Source organism: Pleurodeles waltl, chromosome 4_1, assembly GCF_031143425.1.
Source record: "Pleurodeles waltl isolate 20211129_DDA chromosome 4_1, aPleWal1.hap1.20221129, whole genome shotgun sequence".
Taxonomy (NCBI): domain Eukaryota; kingdom Metazoa; phylum Chordata; class Amphibia; order Caudata; family Salamandridae; genus Pleurodeles; species Pleurodeles waltl.
In genome coordinates, this window is record NC_090442.1 from 57,356,987 (window position 1) to 57,382,858 (window position 25,872).

The window sequence follows — 25,872 nt, forward strand, 5'->3', positions numbered from 1 at the left end:
AGTTGACAGCTGAGGAAGTTACACCACTAATACAATACAATCCTCACCCCAAGCATCAGGTAAAAGTAAGAGCTCTTACAGTCCCTGCTTCCCCAACAAGAGGTAGGAAAGGGTCTCTCTGCTCTTACAGGTCCTGCCTGACCACGAGGCAGCAGTGGACCTCACAGCTGTAACAGACAGGCCAGGTCCACTCAAAGTGTCCTGCTGGTCCTCCCACTGCCTGTATGTCAAAATATTGTCTATAAATATAATGCTACCATAATATCATGGAGAGAATCTCCAGGACCAAAATATTGAAAAGGTATGTGCCTACAGATCAGTATGAATTATTGTTCTTCACTCCAAATCTATCTATCTATCTATCTATCTATCTATCTATCTATCTATCTATCTATCTATCTATCTATCTATCTAGCTATCTATCTATAGTTAAGGTGCATATATGTGGCGCTAAGTAAAGTAAAGCTAAAGTAACGCATTCTTACGACATCGATATTTTGGTCTTCAATATTTTTGCCACTATGTTTTGATGGGGTGATATATTGAAAGCGGTATTTAGGCGGAATACCGCCCGGTCGCACACCGCTATAGGCGTTCGTAGCTGTACACCCCTGGGCCTGCAGGCTCTCTTTCTTCCTAAGAAGCAGCAGTGACCTGGGCTGCTCAGAGTGCCTGTGGATTGGTGGCAAGTCAGCTGCAGATCTTGCATAGGTGTGGAGCTCTGCACCCCTTGAACCCTCGACCTTATAGAGAACTTTGAATAAGTGAATGGTAGGGGCTAGGTAAATGATCTATAGCGTACAGTATGAAATGGTCCAGTTTGAAGATGCATTATGTCCAATGTATTTATTGCAGTCCAAGAACAAACAATATGTTTTTTCCTGAAGTAACTGGGGTGCTTCCTTTATTGTCAGGCCACTGAGTACGTGTTGAGCGGACTCTTGTAAACTTATTTCAGACTGGGAGCACACTAAAAATATAGGATTATTTTCGTAGCCCTAAATACAGATTCTGGTTTTTCAGCACAGTTTCTGATTTCATTAATATAGATTGTTTTGCAGTGCAGTTACATCAAGCAGTAGCACAAGGCAGTATTGCACACAGTGTAGTTTCGTACATTTACAGATTATTTTTTGTGGAGAACATTTGAGGAGCTGACACGTTTTGTTTCTTCCAACTGGACCTTTTCAAGACTGAGATGTGAGTACGAAAAAATAATTGCATTTTTTTCTAATACAAATCATCGTGTTTTGAGTACATACAACTGAAAATGACACCTGATTTTTTTAACGCCATTGTCAACAACCACCACCTCAGTGAGTCACAAAAGTGAGTGTGTGGGAGCAGCACTGCACATTGTCAGGTAAACACACATTTAAGCAATGTTAATAGTGCAAGAGCCAAATGGAATCTGAGTGGCATGTTTACAAAGCAAAAACAACAAGTGATGGACGGAATGCTGAACAATGTCAAACACTCACCCCCAGTCAAAGATCTGGGTTTAATCCATCGTTCTTTTGCTCACCATGCCACCCCAGTTTGGACCCAGCCATATGCAAATCAGTCTTGACCCTGTTCCTCATGGGAACAGTCCAGACCGAACTGCCAAGCCGGGTCCTCACTGGACCGGAAACAAGCATCCTGGGACCGGTTTCAGGGTTTCACCCCTCATCAGCCAGGCTAGCTTGAATCCAGTGGCATGGGAAGCACGGGACCCACGTCTGGGCATACCCTTCCCACTTAGGGTGACAAAGCAAAAACAACAAGTGATGGACGGAATGCTGAACAATGTCAAACACTCACCCCCAGTCATACGGAAACAAGCATCCTGGGACCGGTTTCAGGGTTTTAGCTGGGACCCACGTCTGGGCATACCCTTCCCACTTAGGGTGACAAAGCAAAAACAACAAGTGATGGACGGAATGCTGAACAATGTCAAACACTCACCCCCAGTCATAGATCTGGGTTTAATCCATCGTTCTTTTGCTCACCATGCCACCCCAGTTTGGACCCAGCCATATGCAAATCGGTTTCACCCCTCATCAGCCAGGCTAGCTTGAATCCAGTGGCATGGGAAGCACGGACCCACGTCTGGGCATACCCTTCCCACTTAGGGTGACAAAGCAAAAACAACAAGTGATGGACGGAATGCTGAACAATGTCAAACACTCACCCCCAGTCATAGATCTGGGTTTAATCCATCGTTCTTTTGCTCACCATGCCACCCCAGTTTGGACCCAGCCATATGCAAATCAGTCTTGACCCTGTTCCTCATGGGAACAGTCCAGACCGAACTGCCAAGCCGGGTCCTCACTGGACCGGAAACAAGCATCCTGGGACCGGTTTCAGGGTTTCACCCCTCATCAGCCAGGCTAGCTTGAATCCAGTGGCATGGGAAGCACGGGACCCACGTCTGGGCATACCCTTCCCACTTAGGGTGACAAAGCAAAAACAACAAGTGATGGACGGAATGCTGAACAATGTCAAACACTCACCCCCAGTCATAGATCTGGGTTTAATCCATTGTTCTTTTGCTCACCATGCCACCCCAGTTTGGACCCAGCCATATGCAAATCAGTCTTGACCCTGTTCCTCATGGGAACAGTCCAGACCGAACTGCCAAGCCGGGTCCTCACTGGACCGGAAACAAGCATCCTGGGACCGGTTTCAGGGTTTCACCCCTCATCAGCCAGGCTAGCTTGAATCCAGTGGCATGGGAAGCACGGGACCCACGTCTGGGCATACCCTTCCCACTTAGGGTGACAAAGCAAAAACAACAAGTGATGGACGGAATGCTGAACAATGTCAAACACTCACCCCCAGTCATAGATCTGGGTTTAATCCATCGTTCTTTTGCTCACCATGCCACCCCAGTTTGGACCCAGCCATATGCAAATCAGTCCCTAGCGCCGTTGGAGCATCATTGTTTTTGACGGTCCGGTGGCGCAGTGTGCTGGTCCATCTTCACAGGGCCACGCAAAGCCACCTTGCATGGCGTTTCATGGACTTGTAAGTATAGCCCCCTTTCTGATGGATACAACTACCTGTGGATTCCTCACCTTATGAATTCACCCATGCGCCCGCATCCGACGGCTATTGTATCCACCAGAAAAAGCGCTACCGAAGGTAAGTAACTTGTTCTTCACGCATTACTCTGCGTTAAAGGGGCATTCCCTGGGTGTTGCTGTGGGTGCTCTCATGCACGACCAATGGAATTTGACGCATTCCCAAATTCACAGGGCTGGGAATACATCAGATTCCTACTCCACCCCAGGGGTGGTGTAAAAGTGGTGCAACGAGGAGAAATACTTTTGTTTCTTCTTGATTTTCCTCTTTCTATGGGCGCTACATTCTGCAGCACACACAGAAGTAGTAAAGCGCCATTGATGATTGTTTATGTGCAGGAAGGTATCCCTTGTTGGTGCCTGTGTTGGCGCTAGGCTGCCAATTGTGCGCCAGCGCTTAGGAAAGTACAGGGACGTGTCGTATTGCTGTAAATACGAAGCACCCCTGCACTTTCCTAATGGCGAAGCTCGGCGCTGCACGATGGCTTGCGGTGCCGGGCTGCGTCATTATTTTGTAAATATGCCCCTGAGTGTTAGAGGAAATTTTGAACGGCAACCTGATCCAATACTCGATATATGTGTTATTGAGGGTTATGGAAAATGAAACGCCCAATGAGAAAAACAAATTGAAGTTGATCTAATGGATCGGCGTAGGCCCAAGATGAGGTCTTTGGTTCCATGGTATACATTGTGAAGGTGAGGCAAGAGTGTTGTATTAAGTGAGTCTGTGAGGTAGGTAGTATCTGGATCCCTGAGGCCTGAGTGCGCTTAGAAGACTCAGCTTAAGGGTTCTGTAAATGTGATCTTCAGATACTCTACGAAAGCACATTGGTTTCTTTGAATGCACATTCACTGGTACATTTACCTTCTTGATGGGCCATTAGATCTGTGATTGGTCAGATCCGCTTTCGCTCATTTATGTGAATTGTGTGTGACCTCTCATTAGTCAGATCCTCTTTGCCTCATTAATAGTCATGTTGTCATTTGGCGAGCCAGGATGCCCATTTTGAATTACAAATTATTATTTTTTGTCATTCGTTCTTCTTTTATTTGACTCCTTGATGGGAATATCGCCCTCTCATTGGCCAGATCCAATTTTCCTCATCACTCAGCTTGTTGTCATGTGATTGCTCAGATCTCCGTTACCTCATGGATGAGCCTGCTGTCCTCCTGATTGGTCAGATCCACTTCAACACACTGTGCTGTCCTCTGATTGGTCAGACCATTTTCTCCTACTTACATCTGTTGTCCTCTGGTTTGCTACAGGTCCAGCTGGAGAAGCACTTGAAGGAGACCAATTGGCGCTGTAAGCGGTCACTCTTCATTTTCGATGAAGCCGAAAAGTTGCACCCTGACTTGGTGGACACCATCAGACCTTATGTGTCTCGCTACAAGGAGGCTGGTGAAGAAGACTACCGCCAGTCCATCTTCCTCTTCCTCAGGTAACGGCGGGTGGCAAGAAGGTGCCAGGTAGCAAACTATAAAATAAACACCACACATTAGCACGAAGCTTCTGGAATGCAGAAGAAAAAACGACGTATTGAGATGTGTACGGTGCCTCGTGGAAGGTCTTGAGGGCCGGGCCGCCCGGACTCCTCCCTGTGCTCCAACTCCATCTTTCTTTCTTTCTTTTCCACTCTTCTCTTTCTTTCTGACGTCACCCTCAGAGCCCTGAACCTGCTGCTCACTCTTGGGTCCCTCAGACGGCGCTCACCGTCAGAGCCCTCAACCTGCTGCTCACCCTTAGGTCCCTCAGACGGTGCTCACCATCAGGTTCTTGAACCTGCTGCTCACCCTTAGGTCTCTCAGACCCTGCTCACCCTCTAGATCCCTCAACCTGCTGCTGACACTCAGGTCCCTCAACCTGCTACTCACTCTTAGCTCCATCGGCCCACACTCTGCCTCAGAGCCCTGAACCTGCTGCTCACCCTTAGGTCCCTCAGACGGCGCTCACCCTCAGAGCTCTGAACCTGCTGCTCAACCTTAGGTCCCTCATATGGCGCTCACCCTCAGAGCTCTGAACCTGCTGCTCAACCTTAGGTCCCTCATATGGCGCTCACCCTCAGAGCCCTGAACCTGCTGCTCACCCTTAGGTCTCTCAGGCCCTGCTCACCCTCAAGATCCCTCAACCTGCTGCTGACACTCTGGTCCCTCAACCTGCTACTCACTCTTAGCTCCATCGGCCCACACTCTGCCTCAGAGCCCTGAACCTGCTGCTCACCCTTTGGTCCCTCAGACGGCGCTCACCCTCAGAGCTCTGAACCTGCTGCTCAACCTTAGGTCCCTCATATGGCGCTCACCCTCAGAGCTCTGAACCTGCTGCTCAACCTTAGGTGCCTCATATGGCGCTCACCCTCAGAGCTCTGAACCTGCTGCTCAACCTTAGGTCCCTCATATGGCGCTCACCCTCAGAGCCCTGAACCTGCTGCTCACCCTTAGGTCTCTCAGGCCCTGCTCACCCTCAAGATCCCTCAACCTGCAGCTGACACTCAGGTCCCTCACCCTGCTACTCACACTTAGCTCCATCGACCCACACTCTGCCTCAGAGACCTGAACCTGCTGCTCACCCTTAGGTCCCTCAGACGGTGCTCACGCTTAGGTCTCTCAGACCCCACTCACCCTCAAGATCCCTCAACCTGCTGTTGACACTCAGGTCCCTCAACTTGCTACTCACTCTTAGCTCCATCGGCCCACACTTTGCCTCAGAGCCCTGAACCTGCTGCTCACCCTTAGGTCCCTCAGACAGCGCTCACCCTCAGAGCTCTGAACCTGCTGCTCAGCCTTAGGTCCCTCAAATGGCGCTCACCCTCAGAGCCCTGAACCTGCTGCTCACTGTTGGGTCCCTCAGACGGCGCTCACCCTCAGAGCACTGAACCTGCTGCTCACCCTTGGGTCCCTCAGATGGCGCTCACCCTCAGAGCCCTGAACCTGCTGCTCACCCTTAGGTCCCTCAGATAGCGCTCACCCTCAGAGCCCTGAACCTGCTGCTCACTGTTGGGTCCCTCAGACGGCACTCACCCTCAGAGCCCTGAACCTGCTGCTCACTCTTGGGTCCCTCAGACAGCGCTCACCCTCAGAGCCCTGAACCTGCTGCTCACCCTTAGGTCTGTCAGACGGCGCTCACCCTCAGAGCCCTGAAGCTGCTGCTCACCCTTAGATCCCTTAGCCTGTGCTCTGCCTCAGAGCCATGAAGCTCCTGCTCATTCTTGGTGATCCTGACTCCTACTGGCCAGCAGGCCCCTAGAGGAGCATGTCTGTAAGTAGTGTACATAGGGGAGCTTCCTGATCAGTGATAGTACCTAGGATGGCACAATTATTGTGCCAGGGATTTTACGCCAGCTCTGGTTTTGCACCCATGTTCTTGATTTGTCCCAGAGGCCCCTGCAGAAGAAGGCCGGGTTACTTGTTAGGTGCCTCACCTGACCTCAGGTTTCTGAATGAAGTGACTGCAGAGAGCCTTTCAGTGTTTGCTGCTGGGACGTGTGGTCTGGGAAGGAGGCTACAATGCAGAGCGTGTCGTTCGGGACGCTGGGCACAGGATGTGGGGCGCGCTCCAGACTGACAGCAGTTTGTGTTGGACGCTGGTGGACGAGGTGCTGTTTCTGATGGAACAAATTGTGCCCTCTCACCTGATGGCCCGGTCCAGTGCCCTCTTACTGATGCCCCGGTCCAGTGCCCTCTGACCTGATGCCCCGGTCCAGTGCCCTCTCACTTGATGCCCCCGCCCAGTGCCATCTCACCTCATGCCCTGGTCCAGACCCCTCTCACCTCATGCCACGGTCCAGACCCCTCTCACTTCGTGCCCCGGTCCAGACCCCTCTCACTTCGTGCCCCGGTCCAGTGCCCTCTCACCTCATGCCCCGGTCCAGTGCCCTCTCACCCAGTGGATTTCATCAGCCGCCTCTGCAGCACACCCCGTCAGAGTATGCGGTTCTCCCACAGGGCTTCTGTGTGAGGGTGACATGACACTGGACCCTGGCGGGGGTGGGGGGGTGAGGGGGAGGTTTGTATGGAAGACCATCTGTTATTACTGTTTATCATCAGTGACTGGGGGCATACAGACCCGATGACTGGGGGCACACATTCCGGATGACCGAGGGCACACAGACCGGATGACTGAGGGCACACAGACCGGATGACTGAGGCACACATTCCGGATGACCGAGGGCACACAGACCGGATGACTGAGGGCACACAGACCGGATGACAGAGGCACACAGACCGGATGATCGAGGGCACACAGACTGAACGTCAGACAAATCCTGAAGACATTTTTAAATTGAGGTCGCATTATGGGTAGAGCCGGGGCACTCGTGGTAATACCGCACACAAAATGAGTAAAAACAGGTGGTTTAAAACCCACTGGCGCTTGCACGTGCTGCAGGAATGTCAGGTGCCTTGCGTGTCGGGGCCTTGACGCGAGGGGGCATGCTTCCGGGTTTAAACCACAAGGCATGCAGGGAAAGCAGAAGCAAGGCAGACCCAGCAGTGACGCCCCCCGGGGCCCCGAGGGCCCGGGGGCTGCTGCCCTCCTGCACGCCCTGTGCCCCCACCTCACCTGCCCTCCTGCACGTCCTGTGCCCTCCAACCCACCTGCCCTCCACCCCTCCTGCTCCCTCTCACCTTTCCCACTGCACATGTGCCCTCCACCCCACCTGCCCCCCTGTACGTCCTGTGCTCCCACCTCACCTGCCCTCCTGCACGTCCTGTGCTCTCCACCCCACCTGCCCTCCTGCACGCCCTGTGCCCTCCAACCCACATGTTCTCCACCCCTCCTGCCCTCCACCTCATCTGTCTTCCACCCCCACCTGTCCCACTGCACGTCCTGTGCCCTCCACCCCACCTGCCCTCCTGCACGTCCTGTGCTCTCCTCCCCACCTGCCCTCCTGCACGTCCTGTGCTCTCCTCCCCACCTGCCCTCCTGCACGCCCTGTGCCCTCCAACCCACATGTCCTCCACCCCTCCTGCCCTTCACCTCATCTGCCCTCCGGCCCCTCCTGCCCTCCACCTCATCTGTCTTCTACCCCCACCTGTCCCACTGCACGTCCTGTGCCCTCCACCCCACCTGCCCTCCTGCACGTCCTGTGCCCTCCACCCCACCTTCCCTCCTGCATGCCCTGTGCCCCCACCTCACCTGCCCTCCTGCACGTCCTGTGCCCTCCACCCCACCTTCCCTCCTGCACGTCCTGTGCCCTTCACCTCACTTGTCCCACTGCACGTCCTGTGTTCTCCACCCCACCTGCCCCCCTGCACGTCCTATGCCCTCCACCCCACCTGCCCTCCACCCACCTGTCCCAACTGCACGTCCTGTGCCCTCCACCCCCACCTGCCCTCCACCCGTCCCACTGCACATCCTGTGCCCTCCACCCCACCTGCCCTCCACCCCTACCTGCCCGTCACTTCACCAGTCCTCCACTCTAACATGTCCTCCTCCACGTCCTCTGCCCTCCACTCCACCTGCCCCCCCACCCCCCCAGTCATCCCTCAGACACGCATGGCTCCCATGGACGCACCCGGTGTCCCACTGCACGTCCTGTGTTCTCCACCCCACCTGCCCCCCTGCACGTCCTATGCCCTCCACCCCACCTGCCCTCCACCCACCTGTCCCAACTGCACGTCCTGTGCCCTCCACCCCCACCTGCCCTCCACCCGTCCCACTGCACATCCTGTGCCCTCCACCCCACCTGCCCTCCACCCCTACCTGCCCGTCACTTCACCAGTCCTCCACTCTAACATGCCCTCCTCCACGTCCTCTGCCCTCCACTCCACCTGCCCCCCCACCCCCCCAGTCATCCCTCAGACACGCATGGCTCCCATGGACGCACCCGGTGGCCTGTTTGGCACAGACCGTAGCTGACCCCGTTATCAGTCTCCGCAGAACGCTAAAGACGTGTGACCCTTCGCACCAGTGGGCACCGCGCCAGGGCTGCTGAACCCACTGCCCTCAGTCTGCGACCTGGTATTAGTAGTAAGGAGGCGGAGCGAGGGGCAGGAATTGTACAGCAAGCGTGCCGGGGTGCAGGGGGGATACAGAGGTCACTGTGGTGTACTGGAGCAGGAGTGTTCAGGAAGTGCCCCAGTACACTCTGGAGTGTACTGGAGCGGACCGTGGACGCATAGGACTGTACTGAGAGTGTACTGTTGCTCCACAAGGAGCATGTAGGGGTGGATGGAGGTACAGAGATCACTGAGGTGTACTGCGGCTGCAGGAGTGTCTTTCGGATGTGCCCCAGTACACTACTGAGTGTACTGGAGCGGACAGTGAACGTATGGGAGTGTACTGGTGTGCCACAGGGCGCATGTAAGGGTGCATGAGGTTACGGGGGTCACTGGGGTGTACCGGAGCACGAGTGTCTTCAAGACGTGCTCCACTACACAGTGGAGTGTACTGGAGCGGACTGTGAACCCACAGGACTGTAATGGGAGTGTACTGGTGTGCTAAAGGAAGCATGTAGGGGTGCTGGGGGTACGGAGGTCACTAGGGTATACTGGAGCAGGAGTGTTAAGGACTTTCGCAGAACATTCTGAGATGTACTGGAGCAGAACAGTGAATGCACAGGAGTGTACTGGTGCAGCACAGGAGTGTACAGGACAGGCACAGTGAGCACACAGGAGTGTACTGGTGCAGAACAGTGAATTGACAGGAGTGTACTGGTGCAGCACAGGAGTGTACGGGGCAGGCACAGTGAGCACACAGGAGTGTACTGGTGCAGCACAGTGAATGTGCAGGAGTGTACGGGACAGGCACAGTGAGCACACAGGAGTGTACTGGTGCAGCACAGTGAATGTACAGGAGTGTACGGGACAGGCACTGAGCACACAGGAGTGTACTGGTGCAGCACAGTGAATGTACAGCAGTGTACGGGGCACAAAGAGCATTCGGGTGTGTACTGGAGTGGACAGTGAGCGCACATGACTGTACTAGGAGTGTAATGGTGTGACTCATTGAACATTCAGGAGTGTATCTGGGCACAGAAAACAATTTGGAGTGTACTGGAACAGTGAAAGTACAGGGCTGTAAAAGAGGGACGCAGGGGAGACCCGTGAGTGTACTGAAGGCGCACAGTGAACACATAGGCTGTATAGAAAAGGTGCACGGAGCACCAGCAGTGTACTGGAAGTGCATAGCGAACACACATAAGTGTACAGGAGAGAGGCAGGTAGCACGAGGAGTGCATTGGGGAGTGGAGAGTGAACACAGGAAAGAGGCAGGGAACACCCTGGAGTGTACTGGAGAGGCACAGTGAAAGCACAGGATTGTACTGGGAGTGTACTGGTGTGGCACAGTGAGCACAGTGAGCACTCTGGGGCTTACTGAAGGGACACAGAGATGCAGAGGACTGTACAGGAGGGCCGCAGGGAGCTCCAGGGAGTGTACCGATGCAGCACACAGGAGTGTATGGGGGCGTAGAGCACACTGGAGTGTCCTGGAGCGGACCAGCGCACGCACATGAGGGACACACAGGACTGTACAGGAGGGCCGCAGGAAGCTCCAGGGAGTGTACTGGTGCAGCACACAGGGGTGTATGGGGCATAGAGCACACTGAAGTGTATGGGGCATAGAGCACACTGGAGTGTACTGGAGCGGACCAGCGCATGCACGGGAGGGACACACAGGACTGTACAGGAGGGCCGCAGGGAGCTCCATGGAGTGTACCGGTGCGGAACACAGGAGTGTATGGGAGCATAGAGCACACTGGGGTGTCCTGGAGCGGACCAGCACACGCACAGGAGGGACACACAGGACTGTACAGGAGGGCCCCAGGGAGTGTACTGGGGCAGCACACAGGGGTGTATGGAGCATAGAGCACATTGGATTGTACTGGAGCCGACCAGCGCCTGCACGGGAGGGACACACAGGACTGTACAGGAGGGCCGCAGGGAGCTCCAGGGAGTGTACTGGTGCAGCACACAGGAGTGTTAGGGGGCATAGAGCATACTGGAGTGTCCTGGAGCTGGCCAGCGCACGCACAGGAGGGACACACCGGGCTGTACAGGAGGGCCGCAGGGAGCTCCAGGGAGTGTACCGGTGCAGCGCACAGGAGTGTATGGGGGCATAGAGCACACTGGAGTGTCCTGGAGCGGACCAGCGCATGCACAGGAGGGACACACAGGACTGTACAGGAGGGCCGCAGGAAGCTCCAGGGAGTGTACCGGTGCAGCACACAGGAGTGTATGGGGGCATAGAGCACACTGGAGTGTCCTGGAGCGGACCAGTGCATGCACAGGAGGGATACACGGGACTGTACAGGAGGGCCGCAGGGAGCTCCAGGGAGTGTACTGGTGCAGCACACAGGAGTGTTAGGGGGCATAGAGCATACTGGAGTGTCCCGGAGCTGACCAGCGCACGCACAGGAGGGACACACCGGGCTGTACAGGAGGGCCGCAGGGAGCTCCAGCGAGTGTACCGGTGCAGCGCACAGGAGTGTATGGGGGCATAGAGCACACTGGAGTGTCCTGGAGCGGACCAGCGCATGCACAGAAGGGACACACAGGACTGTACAGGAGGGTCGCAGGGAGCTCCAGGGAGTGGTCGGTGCAGCACACAGGAGTGTATGGGGGCATAGAGCACACTGGAGTATCCTGGAGCGGACCAGCGCACGTACAGGAGGGACACCCAGGACTGTACAGGAGGTTCGCAGGGAGATCCAGGGAGTGTACCGGTGCAGCACACAGGAGTGTATGGGGCATAGAGAATACTTGAGTGTCCCGGAGCGGACCAGCGCACGCACAGGAGGGACACACAGGACTGTACAGGGGGGCCGCAGGGAGCTCCAGGGGATGTACTGGTGCAGCACACAGGAGTGTATGGGGGCATAGAGAACACTGGAGTGCACTGGAGCAGACGAGCGCATGCACAGGAGGGACACACGGGACTGTACAGGAGGGCCGCAGGGAGCTACAGGGGGTGTACCAGTGCAGCACACAGGAGTGAATGGGGGCATAGAGCACACTGGAGTGCCCTGGAATGGACTAGCGCATGCACAGGAGGGACACACAGGACTGTACAGGAGGGCCGCTGGGAGCTCCAGGGAGTGTACCGGTGCAGCACACAGGAGTGTATGGGGCATAGAGCACACTGGAGTGTCCTGGAACAGACTAGCGCATGCACAGGACTACAGGAGGGCCGCAGGGAGCTCCAGGCAGTGTACTGGTGCAGCACACAGGAGTGTATGGGGGCATAGAGCACACTGGAGTGACTTGGAACAGACTAGCGCATGCACAGGACTGTACAGGAGGGCCGAAGGGAGCTCCAGGGAGTGTACTGGTGCAGCACACAGGAGTGTATGGGGCATAGAGCACACTGGAGTGTCCTGGAGCGGACCAGCGGACACACAGGAGGGACTCACAGGACTGTACAGGAGGGCCGCAGGGAACTCTAGGGAGTGAACCAGTGCAGCACACAGGAGTGTATGGGGCCACAGAGCACACTAGAGTGTCCTGGAGCGGACCAGCGCACGCACAGGGTGGACACACAGGACTGTACAGGAGGCCCGCAGGAAGCTCCAGGGAGTGTACCGGTGCAGCACACAGGAGTGTATGGGGGCATAGAGCACACTGGAGTGGCCTGGAGCGGACCAGTGCATGCACAGGAGGGACTCACAGGACTGTACAGGAGGGCCACAGGGAGCTCCAGGGAGTGTACCGGTGCAGCACACAGGAGTGTATGGGGGCATAGAGCACACTGGAGTGTACTGGAGCGTACCAGCGCACGCACAGGAGGGACTCACAGGACTGTACAGGAGGGCCCCAAGGAGCTCCAGGGAGTGTACTGGTGCAGCACACAGGAGTGTATGGGAGCATAGAGCACACTGGAGTGTCCTGGAGCTGACCAGCGCATGCACAGGAGGGACACACAGGACTGTACAGGAGGGCCGCAGGGAGCTCCAGGGAGTGTACCGGTGCAGCACACAGGAGTGTATAGGGGCATAGAGCACACTGGAGTGTCCTGGAGCGGACCAAGGCATGCACAGGAGGTACACACAAGACTGTACAGGAGGGTCGCAGGGAGCTCCACGGAGTGTACCGGTGAAGCATACAGGAGTGTATAGGGGCATAGAGCACACTGGAGTGTCCTGGAGCGGATTAGCGCATGCACAGGAGGGATACACAGGACTGTACAGGAGGGCCGCAGGGAGCTCCAGGCAGTGTACCGGTGCAGCACACAGGAGTGTATGAGAGCATAGAGCACACTGCAGTGTCCTGGAGCGGACCAGCGCATGCACAGGAGGGACACACAGGACTGTACAGGAGGGCCGCAGGGAGCTCTAGGGAGTGTACCGGTGCAGCACACAGGAGTGAATGGGGGCATAGAGCACACTGGAGTGTCTTGGAGCGGACCAGCGGATGCACCGGAGGGACTCACAGGACTGTACAGGAGGGCCGCATGGAGCTCCAGGCAGTGAACCGGTACAGCACACAGGAGTGTATGGGGGCATAGAGTACACTGGAGTGTCCTGGAGCGGACCAGCGGACGCACAGGAGGGACACACAGGGCTGTACAGGAGGGCCGCAGGGAGCTCCAGGGAGTGTACCGGTGCAGCACACAGGAATGTATGGGGGCATAGAGCACACTGGAGTGTACTGGAGCGGGCCAGCGCACGCACAGGAGGGACTCACAGGACTGTACAGGAGGGCCCCAAGGAGCTCCAGGGAGTGTACCGGTGCAGCACACAGGAGTGTATGGGAGCATAGAGCACACTGGAGTGTCCTGGAGCGGACCAGCGCATGCACAGGAGGGACACACAGGACTGTACAGGAGGGCCGCAGGGAGCTCCAGGGAGTGTACCGGTGCAGCTCACAGGAGTGTATGGGGGCATAGAGCACACTGGAGTGTCCTGGAGCGGACCAGGGCATGCACAGGAGGGACACACAGGACTGTACAGGAGGGTCGCAGGGAGCTCCAGGGAGTGTACCGGTGCAGCATACAGGAGTGTATAGGGGCATAGACCACACTGGAGTGTCCTGGAGCGGACCAGCGCATGCACAGGAGGGACACACGGGACTGTACAGGAGGGCCGCAGGGAGCTCAAGGGAGTGTACTGGTGCAGCACACAGGAGTGTATGGGGGCATAGAGAACACTGGAGTGCACTGGAGCGGACGAGCGCATGCACAGGAGGGACACACGGGACTGTACAGGAGGGCCGCAGGGAGCTCCAGGGGGTGTACCAGTGCAGCACACAGGAGTGTATGGGGGCATAGAGCACACTGGAGTGCCCTGGGACGGACTAGTGCATGCACAGGAGGGACACACAGGACTGTACAGGAGGGCCGCAGGGAGCTCCAGGGAGTGTACCGGTGCAGCACACAGGAGTGTATGGGGCATAGAGCACACTGGAGTGTCTTGGAACAGACTAGCGCATGCACAGGACTGTACAGGAGGGCCGAAGGGAGCTCCAGGGAGTGTACTGGTGCAGCACACAGGAGTGTATGGGGCATAGAGCACACTGGAGTGTCCTGGAGCGAACCAGCGGACGAACAGGAGGGACTCACAGGACTGTACAGGAGGGCCGAAGGGAGCTCTAGGGAGTGAACCGGCGCAGCACACAGGAGTGTATGTGGGCATAGAGCACACTGGAGTGTCCTGGAGCGGACCAGCGCACACACAGGAGGGACTCACAGGACTGTACAGGAGGGCTGCAGGGAGCTCCAGGGAGTGTACCGGTGCAGCACACAGGAGTGTATGGGGGCATAGAGCACACTGGAGTGTCCTGGAGCGGACCAGCGGACGCACAGGAGGGACTCACAGGACTGTACAGGAGGGCCGCAGGGAACTCTAGGGAGTGAACCAGTGCAGCACACAGGAGTGTATGGGGTCACAGAGCACACTGGAGTGTCCTGGAGCGGACCAGCGCACGCACAGGGTGGACACACAGGACTGTACAGGAGGGCCGCAGGAAGCTCCAGGGAGTGTACCGGTGCAGCACACAGGAGTGTATGGGGGCATAGAGCACACTGGAGTGGCCTGGAGCGGACCAGTGCATGCACAGGAGGGACTCACAGGACTGTACAGGAGGGCCACAGGGAGCTCCAGGGAGTGTACCGGTGCAGCACACAGGAGTGTATGGGGGCATAGAGCACACTGGAGGGTACTGGAGCGTACCAGCGCACGCACAGGAGGGACTCACAGGACTGTACAGGAGGGCCCCAAGGAGCTCCAGGGAGTGTACTGGTGCAGCACACAGGAGTGTATGGGAGCATAGAGCACACTGGAGTGTCCTGGAGCTGACCAGCGCATGCACAGGAGGGACACACAGGACTGTACAGGAGGGCCGCAGGGAGCTCCAGGGAGTGTACCGGTGCAGCACACAGGAGTGTATAGGGGCATAGAGCACACTGGAGTGTCTTGGAGCGGACCAAGGCATGCACAGGAGGTACACACAAGACTGTACAGGAGGGTCGCAGGGAGCTCCACGGAGTGTACCGGTGCAGCATACAGGAGTGTATAGGGGCATAGAGCACACTGGAGTGTCCTGGAGCGGATTAGCGCATGCACAGGAGGGATACACAGGACTGTACAGGAGGGCCGCAGGGAGCTCCAGGGAGTGTACCGGTGCAGCACACAGGAGTGTATGAGAGCATAGAGCACACTGCAGTGTCCTGGAGCGGACCAGCGCATGCACAGGAGGGACACACAGGACTGTACAGGAGGGCCGCAGGGAGCTCCAGGGAGTGTACCGGTGCAGCACACAGGAGTGAATGGGGGCATAGAGCACACTGGAGTGTCTTGGAGCGGACCAGCGGATGCACCGGAGGGACTCACAGGACTGTACAGGAGGGCCGCATGGAGCTCCAGGGAGTGAACCGGTGCAGCACACAGGAGTGTATGGGGGCATAGAGTACACTGGAGTGTCCTGGAGCGGACCAGCGGACGCACAGGAGGGACACACAGGGCTGTACAGGAGGGCCGCAGGGAGCTCCAGGGAGTGTACCGGTGCAGCACACAGGAATGTATGGGGGCATAGAGCACACTGGAGTGTACTGGAGCGGGCCAGCGCACGCACAGGAGGGACTCACAGGACTGTACAGGAGGGCCCCAAGGAGCTCCAGGGAGTGTACCGGTGCAGCACACAGGAGTGTATGGGAGCATAGAGCACACTGGAGTGTCCTGGAGCGGACCAGCGCATGCACAGGAGGGACACACAGGACTGTACAGGAGGGCCGCAGGGAGCTCCAGGGAGTGTACCGGTGCAGCTCACAGGAGTGTATGGGGGCATAGAGCACACTGGAGTGTCCTGGAGCGGACCAGGGCATGCACAGGAGGGACACACAGGACTGTACAGGAGGGTCGCAGGGAGCTCCAGGGAGTGTACCGGTGCAGCATACAGGAGTGTATAGGGGCATAGACCACACTGGAGTGTCCTGGAGCGGACCAGCGCATGCACAGGAGGGACACACGGGAATGTACAGGAGGGCCGCAGGGAGCTCAAGGGAGTGTACTGGTGCAGCACACAGGAGTGTATGGGGGCATAGAGAACACTGGAGTGCACTGGAGCGGACGAGTGCATGCACAGGAGGGTCACACAGGACTGTACAGGAGGGCTGCAGGGAGCTCCAGGGGGTGTACCAGTGCAGCACACAGGAGTGTATGGGGGCATAGAGCACACTGGAGTGCCCTGGGACAGACTAGTGCATGCACAGGAGGGACACACAGGACTGTACAGGAGGGCCGCAGGGAGCTCCAGGGAGTGTACTGGTGCAGCACACAGGAGTGTATGGGGCATGGAGCACACTGGAGTGTCTTGGAACAGACTAGCGCATGCACAGGACTGTACAGGAGGGCCGAAGGGAGCTCCAGGGAGTGTACTGGTGCAGCACACAGGAGTGTATGGGGCATAGAGCACACTGGAGTGTCCTGGAGCGAACCAGCGGACGAACAGGAGGGACTCACAGGACTGTACAGGAGGGCCGAAGGGAGCTCTAGGGAGTGAACCGGCGCAGCACACAGGAGTGTATGTGGGCATAGAGCACACTGGAGTGTCCTGGAGCGGACCAGCGCACACACAGGAGGGACTCACAGCACTGTACAGGAGGGCTGCAGGGAGCTCCAGGGAGTGTACCGGTGCAGCACACAGGAGTGTATGGGGGCATAGAGCACACTGGAGTGTCCTGGAACGGACCAGCGCATGCACAGGAGGGACACACAGGACTGACTAGGAGGGCCCCAGGGAGTGTACCGGTGCAGCACACAGGAGTGTATGGGGGCATAGAGCATACTGGAGTGTCCTGGAGCTGACCAGCGCACGCACAGTAGGGACACACGGGACTGTACAGGAGGGTCGCAGGGAGCTCCAGGGAGTGTACCGGTGCAGCATACAGGAGTGTATGGGGGCATAGAGCACACTGGAGTGTCCTGGAACGGACCAGCGCATGCACAGGAGGGACACACAGGACTTACTAGGAGGTCCCCAGGGAGTGTACCGGTGCAGCACACAGGAGTGTATGGGGGCATAGAGCATACTGGAGTGTCCTGGAGATGACCAGCGCATGCACAGGAGGGACACACAGGACTGTACAGGAGGGCCGCAGGGAGCTCCAGAGAGTGTACCGTTGCAGCGCACAGGAGTGTATGGGGGCCTAGAACACACTGGAGTGTCCTGGAGCGGACCAGGGCATGCACAGGAGGGACACACAGGACTGTACAGGAGGGTCGCAGGGAGCTCCAGGGAGTGTACCGGTGCAGCATACAGGAGTGTATAGGGGCATAGAGCACACTGGAGTGTCCTGGAGCGGACCAGCGCATGCACAGGAGGGACACACAGGACTGTACAGGAGGACCGCAGGGAGCTCCAGGAAGTGTACCGGTGCAGCACACAGGAGTGTATGGGAGCATAGAGCACACTGGAGTGTCCTGGAGCAGACTAGCGCATATACAGGAGGGACACACGGGACTGCACAGGAGGGCCGCAGGGGCTCCAGGGAGTGTACCGGTGCAGCACACAGGAGTGTATGGGGGCATAGAGCATACTGGAGTGTCCTGGAGCTGACCAGCGCACGCACAGTAGGGACACACGGGACTGTACAGGAGGGCCGCAGGGAGCTCCAGGGAGTGTACTGGTGCAGCACACAGGAGTGTATGGGGGCATAGAGCACACTGGAGTGTCCTGGAGCAGACCAGCGCATGCACAGGAGGGATACACGGGACTGTACAGGAGGGTTGCAGTGAGCTCCAGGGGGTGTACCAGTGCAGCACACAGGAGTGTATGGGGGCATAGAGCACACTGGAGTGTACTGGAGCGGACTAGCGCATGCCCAGGAGGCACACACGGGACTGTACAGGAGGGCTGAAGGGAGCTCAAGGGAGTGTACTGGTGCAGCACACAGGAGTGTGTGGGGGCATAGAGCATACTGGAGTGTCCTGGAGCTGACCAGCGCACGCACAGGAGGGACACACGGGACTGTACAGGAGGGCCGCAGGGAGCTCAAGGGAGTGTACTAGTGCAGCACACAGAAGTGTATGGGGGCATAGAGCACACTGGAGTGTCCTGGAGTGGACCAGCGCATGCACAGGAGGGACACACAGGACTGTACAGGAGGGCCGGAGGGAGCTCCAGGGAGTGTACCGGTGCAGCACACAGGAGTGTATGGGGCATAGAGCAACACCGGAGTGTAATGGAGCGGACCAGCGCATGCACAGGAGGGGGACACGAGACTGTACAGGAAGGTCACAGAGAGCTTCAGGGAGTGTACCGGTGCAGCACACAGGAGTGTATGGGGGCATGGAGCACACTGGAGTGTACTGGAGTGGACCAGCGCACGCACAGGAGGGACACACAGGACTGTACAGGAGGGCCGCAGGGAGCTCCAGGGAGTGTACCGGTGCAGCACACAGGGGTGTATGTGGCATAGAGCACACTGGAGTGTCCTGGAGCGGACCAGCGCACGCACAGGAGGGACGCACTGGACTGTACAGGAGGGCCGCAGGGAGCTCATGGTAGTGTACTGGTGCAGCACACAGGAGTGTATGGGGGCATAGAGCACACTGGAGTGTCCTGGAGTGGACCAGCGCAGGCACAGGAGGGACACACCGGACTGTAGAGGAGGGCCGCAGGGAGCTCCAGGGAGTGTACCGGTGCAGCACACAGGAGTGTATGGGGCATAGAGCACACCGGAGTGTAATGGAGCGGACCAGCGCATGCACAGGAGGGACACACAGGACTGTACAGGAGGGTTGCAGGGAGCTCCAGGGAGTGTACTGGTGCAGCACACAGGAGTGTATGGGGGCATAGAGCACACTTGAGTGTCCTGGAGCGGACCACATCATGCACAGGAGGGACACACAGGACTGTACAGGAGGGCCGCAGGGAGCTCCAGGAAGTGTACCGGTGTAGCACACAGGAGTGTATGGGGGCATAGAGAACACTGGAGTGCACTGGAGCGGACCAGCGCATGCACTGGAGGGACACACAGGACTGTACAGGAGGGCCGCAGGGAGCTCCAGGGAGTGTACCGGTGCAGCACACAGGAGTGTATGGGGGCATAGAGCATACCGGAGTGTCCTGGAGCGGACCAGCGCACGCACAGGAGGGACACACGGGACTGTACAGGAGGGCCGCAGGGAGCTCAAGGGAGTGTACTGGTGCAGTACACAGGAGTGTATGGGGGCATAGAGCACACTGGAGTGTCCTGGAGCAGACCAGCGCATGCACAGGAGGGACACACAGGACTGTACAGGAGGGTCGCAGGGAGCTCCAGGGAGTGTACCGGTGCAGCACACAGGAGTGTATGGGGGCATAGAGCATACTGGAGTGTCCTGGAGCTGACCAGCGCACGCACAGGAGGGACAAACAGGGCTTTACAGGAGGGTCGCAGGGAGCTGCAGGGAGTGTACCGGTGCAGCACACAGGAGTGAATGGGGGCATAGAGCATACTGGAGTGTCATCGAGTGGACCAGCGCATGCACAGGAGGGACACACTGGACTGTACAGGACAGCCGCAGGGAGGTCCAGGGAGTGTACTGGTGCGGAACACAGGAGTGTATGGGGCATAGAGCACACCGGAGTGTAATGGAGCGGACCAGCGCATGCACAGGAGGGACACACAGGACTGTACAGGGGGGTTGCAGGGAGCTCCAGGGAGTGTACTGGTGCAGCACACAGGAGTGTATGGGGGCATAGAGCACACTTGAGTGTCCTGGAGCGGACCACATCATGCACAGGAGGGACACACAGGACTGTACAGGAGGGCCGCAGGGAGCTCCAGGAAGTGTACCGGTGTAGCACACAGGAGTGTATGGGGGCATAGAGAACACTGGAGTGCACTGGAGCGGACCAGCGCATGCACAGGAGGGACACACAGGACTGTACAGGAGGGCCGCAGGGAGCTCCAGGGAGTGTACCGGTGCAGCACACAGGAGTGTATGGGGGCATAGAGCATACCGGAGTGTCCTGGAGCGGACCAGCGCACGCACAGGAGGGACACACGGGACTGTACAGGAGGGCCGCAGGGACCTCAAGGGAGTGTACTGGTGCAGCACACAGGAGTGTATGGGGGCATAGAGCACACTGGAGTGTCCTGGAGCAGACCAGCGCATGCACAGGAGGGACACACGGGACTGTACAGGAGGGTCGCAGGGAGCTCCAGGGAGTGTACCGGTGCAGCACACAGGAGTGTATGGGGGCATAGAGCATACTGGAGTGTCCTGGAGCTGACCAGCGCACGCACAGGAGGGACAAACAGGGCTTTACAGGAGGGTCGCAGGGAGCTCCAGGGAGTGTACTGGTGCAGCACACAGGAGTGAATGGGGGCATAGAGCATACTGGAGTGTCATCGAGTGGACCAGCGCATGCACAGGAGGGACACACTGGACTGTACAGGACGGCCGCAGGGAGCTCCAGGGAGTGTACTGGTGCGGAACACAGGAGTGTATGGGGGGATAGAGCACACTGGAGTGTCATCGAGTGGACCAGCGCATGCACAGGAGGGACACACTGGACTGTACAGGACGGCCGCAGGGAGCTCCAGGGAGTGTACCGGTGCAGCACACAGGAGTGTATGGGGCATAGAGCACACCAGAGTGTACTGGAGCGGACCAGCAGATGCACAGGAGGGACTGAACTGAGAGTGAACACACAGGAGTGTACATCATAGAGAGTGAACACACATGAGTGTACTGGACTGAGCATGAACACACAGGAGTGTACTGGACTGAGTGAACACACAGGAGTGTGGAGGATGGACAGAGTGAACACACAGGAGTATACTGGACTGAATGAATAGACAGGAGTGTACAGGATGTGCTGAAAGAACACACAGGAGTGTACTGGACTGAAAGTGAGAGCAGGAGTGTGCAGGATGGACAAAATGAACATATACGAGTGTACTGGACTGAGAGTGAACACAGGAGTGTGGAGGATGGACAGAGTGAACACCCTGGATTGTACTGGACTGAGAGTGAACACATAGGAGTGTGCAGGATGGACAGGGTGAACACAGAAAAGTGTACTGGAATGAGAGTGAACACACAGAGGAGTGTACATCATGGAGAGTGAACATGCAGGAATGTTCTGGACTGAGAGTGACCACACAGGAGTGTGCAGGATGGACAGAGTAGATACATAGGAGTGTACTAGACTGAGGGTGAACACACAGGAGTGCACTGGACTGAGAATGAACACACAGGACTGTGGAGGATGGACAAAGTGAACACCCAGGATAGTACTGGACTGAGAGTGTATACATAGGAGTGTGCAGGATGGACAGGGTGAACACAGAAGAGTGTACTGGAATGAGAGTGAACACACAGAGGAGTGTACATCATGGAGAGTGAACAAGCAGGAATGTTCTGGACTGAGAGTGACCACACAGGAATGTGCAAGATGGACAGAGTGGACACATAAGAGTGTACTAGACTGAGGGTGAACACACAGGAGTGCACTGGACTGGGAGTGAACACACAGGAGTGTGGAGGATGGACAAAGTAAACACCTAGGAGTGAACTTGACTGGGAGTGAACACACAGAAGTAAGAGTGAATACAGAGGACTGCCCAGGATGGACAAAGTGAACACATAAGGGTGTCCTGGACTGAGAGTGAACACACAGAAGTATGCAGGGTGGACAGAGTGAACACATAGGAGTATACTGACCTGAGGGTGAACACAGGGGAGTGCCCAGGATGGACAGAGTGAACACATAAGAGTACTGGCCTGAGAGTGAACACAGAGGAGTGCCCAGGATGGGCAGAGTGAACACATAATGGTGCACCGGAATGAGGGTGAACACCTAGGAGTGCACTGGAATGGGGGGTGAACACACAGGAGTGTGCAAGATGGACAGAGTGAACACACAGGAGTGTACTGGACTGAGAGTGAACACACAGGAGTTCCCAGGATGGACAGAGTGAACCCACATGAGTGCCCAGGATGGACAGAGTGAACACACGGGAGTGTACTGGACTGAGAGTGAACACACAGGAGTGTACTGGACTGAGAGTAAACACACAGGAGTGCCCAAGATGGACAGAGTGAACCCACAGAAGTGCCCAGGATGGACAGAGTGAACACACAGGAGTGTACTGGACTGAGAGTGAACACACAGGAGTGCATAGGATGGACAGAGTGAACCCACAGGAGTGCCCAGGATGGACAGTGAACAAACAGGAGTGTACTGGACTGAGAGTGAACACACAGGATGCCCAAGATGGACAGAGTGAACCCACAGGAGTGTACTGAACTAAGAGTGAACACACAGGAGTGTACTGGACTGAGAGTGAACACGCAGGAGTGTACTGGACTGAGAGTGAACACACAGGAGTGCCCAGGATGGACAGAGTGAACACACAGGATTGTACTGGACTGAGAGTGAACACACAGGAGTGTAAAGCATTGAGAGCTGAACGCACAGAGTGTGCAGGAGTATTTAAGTGAACACATATGAGCGTGAAGGATGGACAGGCTGAGCACGCATGGGAAGTGAGCACACAGGAGTGTACCAGACTGATAGTTAAGACGCAGGAGTGTACAGGGGTATGCAGATTTGAGGGTGGACAGTGGGCACGAAGAAGAGAGTGAACACGCAGGCGGGCAGGGGACAGTTGCTGGGCTTGGATCGTCTCACTGCACCCCCTTCCATAGGACCTTGCTCAAGTGCTTAGTTTGTGCAGGTGTTTGCCCGTATTTGCTGGCATCGGCACTTATTTCTAAACACCTGCACATATTAGAGTAGCTGGTATATAACTATTTTTTCATAAGAGCACATCAGGAGCGTTTAACTATTTAAAATGATTTTTAGGGGAAACATACAACTAGCACTGCCAGGCCATCCCTGCAGTGTGAGGTGCCTGGTGTACTGGAAAAAGTCAACTTGTTTGAGTGTGCTCGATAAGCAGTGCTGGCAGTGGGCCTCAGGGACGTGGGCGGTGCCAACTGCAGTGCACTCGTGAGAAATACCTTGAGCCCTGGCACTTGTCTGTTGGAAAGCTAGGCACAGCCACGGTCCCCTCAACTCCACGCCCCTGTAGGCTGCTCTGGCCTGGCTCAGACTTCAGTCCTCCGCCTTCTGGGTGCTAGAGTGCCCAGAGGAAACTCCACCGGCTGCTGCATGCTGCTGGTGCTCCGTCACTTCCGCTGTCAGAGGACTGGATTGGAGCCAAGAACAAGTGGGCCACGTTCCCAGATCGCAGCCCTTCTAATACACCGCTTGGTGGGATCTTGGAGCTACACGAGACAAACGTTTGGGGTTTAAAAACCTATAGGTCCAATACTTAACTAGGAAATTAACATTCCAATGGGGAAAAAATATACTTTGGAAGCACAGACTTATCGAAAATACTAATAACTCACTTTTATTGCTTTTTTATCCATGGGTTCGCTGTGGCTGTTGTGACTAATGTTCGCCAGGAAACATGGTACAGCCCTCGACTGCCTTTTACGTCCACCCTGGGCTTTTTTTATATTCAGTGCTTGAAATGGAAAAAATAAAGTGCAGGTACTCTGTACTAGAGTATCTGCTTGTTTCTGAGAAGTGCCGGTACTCCCCAATTAAAAGTATTACGTTTTTCTTGAGATGTGCCGGTACTCTCCCGCTCAATATAGAAAAGTTGCGGTACTCAGTACCGGCCCATTTAAAGCACTGTTTATATTCATCTTCTGTTTTACTGCACTTAAGAGAGGCCCTCAAATGCTCAGAGACCGGTGACAGGTGCATCCGTGTTTTTGCTTTATTTTCTGCTAGCATCATATGCACGTTCTGAGAAAGGGAATTATGATAGTGTGTAAGTGCAAAAATAAAACCAGTATCGCTTTTGTCCATATATGCAGTTTTATAGAGCACGAACTTGGCCCAGAGGCACCGGAGCACTTTTCATTAGCACCAGGTAACATTACAGAGGGCCACATTCATTTGTTTGGTTCATGTAGATTAAGTGATTTGCCCAGAATCACAGGGTGTTGCGCTGATGCTGTGACTCGAGCCTGGTTTTCCATCTTCAAAGTCAAGTAAGAACCACAACCTGCTCCTGTTGACTGAAGTCTGGCAGACAGAGGAGAAGCGGAGACTGATTTATCTCCGCCTGTTGCATGGAGTGGAGGGGGCCAAAGATAAACCGAGGAGCTCCCTCACTGGCCCTCACCAGCCCCCAGCCCCCTCCAGTCCTCTCCCCTGCTGCAGTCCCTGCACAGCAAGTGCTGTGGCTTCCCGTCAGCAGCTCCTTGTGGCCTCTTTCACACCTGGAGGGAGACAGAAAGTAGACACACCTCGTGCTTTGACTGATGGGGCCTCTGACGTAGGCCCAAGGGCCTGACTTTATTCATGTGCATTGGGTCAGGGTTAGTATATGTTTGTAAAGGCTGTAACTAGCTTTTCCCGCTGTGCACCAGGGATGGAGTCCTTAGTAGACAAAAAAACTGGCCCACCAACTGGCCTCATCCAGAGGCCCATCGGCTGATGGCTACTTGCCTGCCTTGCCAATCTGAGGCTACCTCAAGGTCAGATGGCCTCTTCCAGCACCACAGATGTCTCTACGGATGGCACCACCTTGTGTTCCCTCAGTCTCAGAGTTAAAAACCTTAGTGTGTGCCAGAGCTCAGACTCAACGAAGGGGCAGGAGGTGGCCTGCAGCAGACCGTACGCCTGCCACCATCAGCTCCTCATCAGTAAACACAAGGACGTCAAGGCGCACATCACCAAAAGTGGCTTTTCCGGGACGTGCGTCACTAAAGTACGTCACTTCATAAACATTTTGCCCATGGAAGAGATCAGCCCAAAGGTGAAAAACAGCGGTACCCCACGAGGTGTGCCAGGGAGACCTGTCATGGGGGCCAGCTGCCGCCCTCCTGCCCCAAGGGTTTGCCCGTCTACTGTAGCGCCTCACAAGCTGCATGGATAGGCCTGTGACACCTTGCTGCGTGCACGCCTCCAGGCACTAAAATGGCATGTACCCTCATGCCAGGTACAAAGTACTCACCATCGCAGGGGTGGAGTTGAGTATTATTACGTCCGTGGGGCCTACATCCCCGCCACTACACCCTGGTAAATTACAATATATATAATTTTTAAATATATTGAATTAAGCTACCTTTACACTATTTGTCCCAGTATGCAGTAAGGGTTTTGTAGTGGGCTCTGAGCATATATACAGAAGCACTTTTATGGCGTTTCCGACCGAAAAAATGCCTTTTCCTATGTAAAAAACACAAATTGTGATTCGGTTACGTTATCGAATTGCAATTTGGGTTTATCTATTCAGTATTTGGCTGAGGCGTGTTTAGGCCCTTGATTCCAAATACCGAATTTCAGTGATATGTATGAATGTTATGTGACCAAATTATAGTAGCAAAACATTTATTTTTTACCAGCACCTCAAATG

At 56.0% G+C, this 25,872-nt stretch overlaps 1 protein-coding gene across 1 annotated transcript in view; it reads left to right on the top strand.

The window, feature by feature from the left end:
• The window catches only part of TOR3A (torsin family 3 member A), a 64,758-nt gene that overhangs the window by 25,036 nt on the left and 13,850 nt on the right, over positions 1 to 25,872 (top strand). The window contains exon 4 of the mRNA XM_069227781.1: positions 4,332 to 4,507. Within this exon, the coding sequence (XP_069083882.1) occupies positions 4,332 to 4,507 (176 nt within the window). The remainder of the gene's footprint in view (positions 1 to 4,331; positions 4,508 to 25,872) is intronic.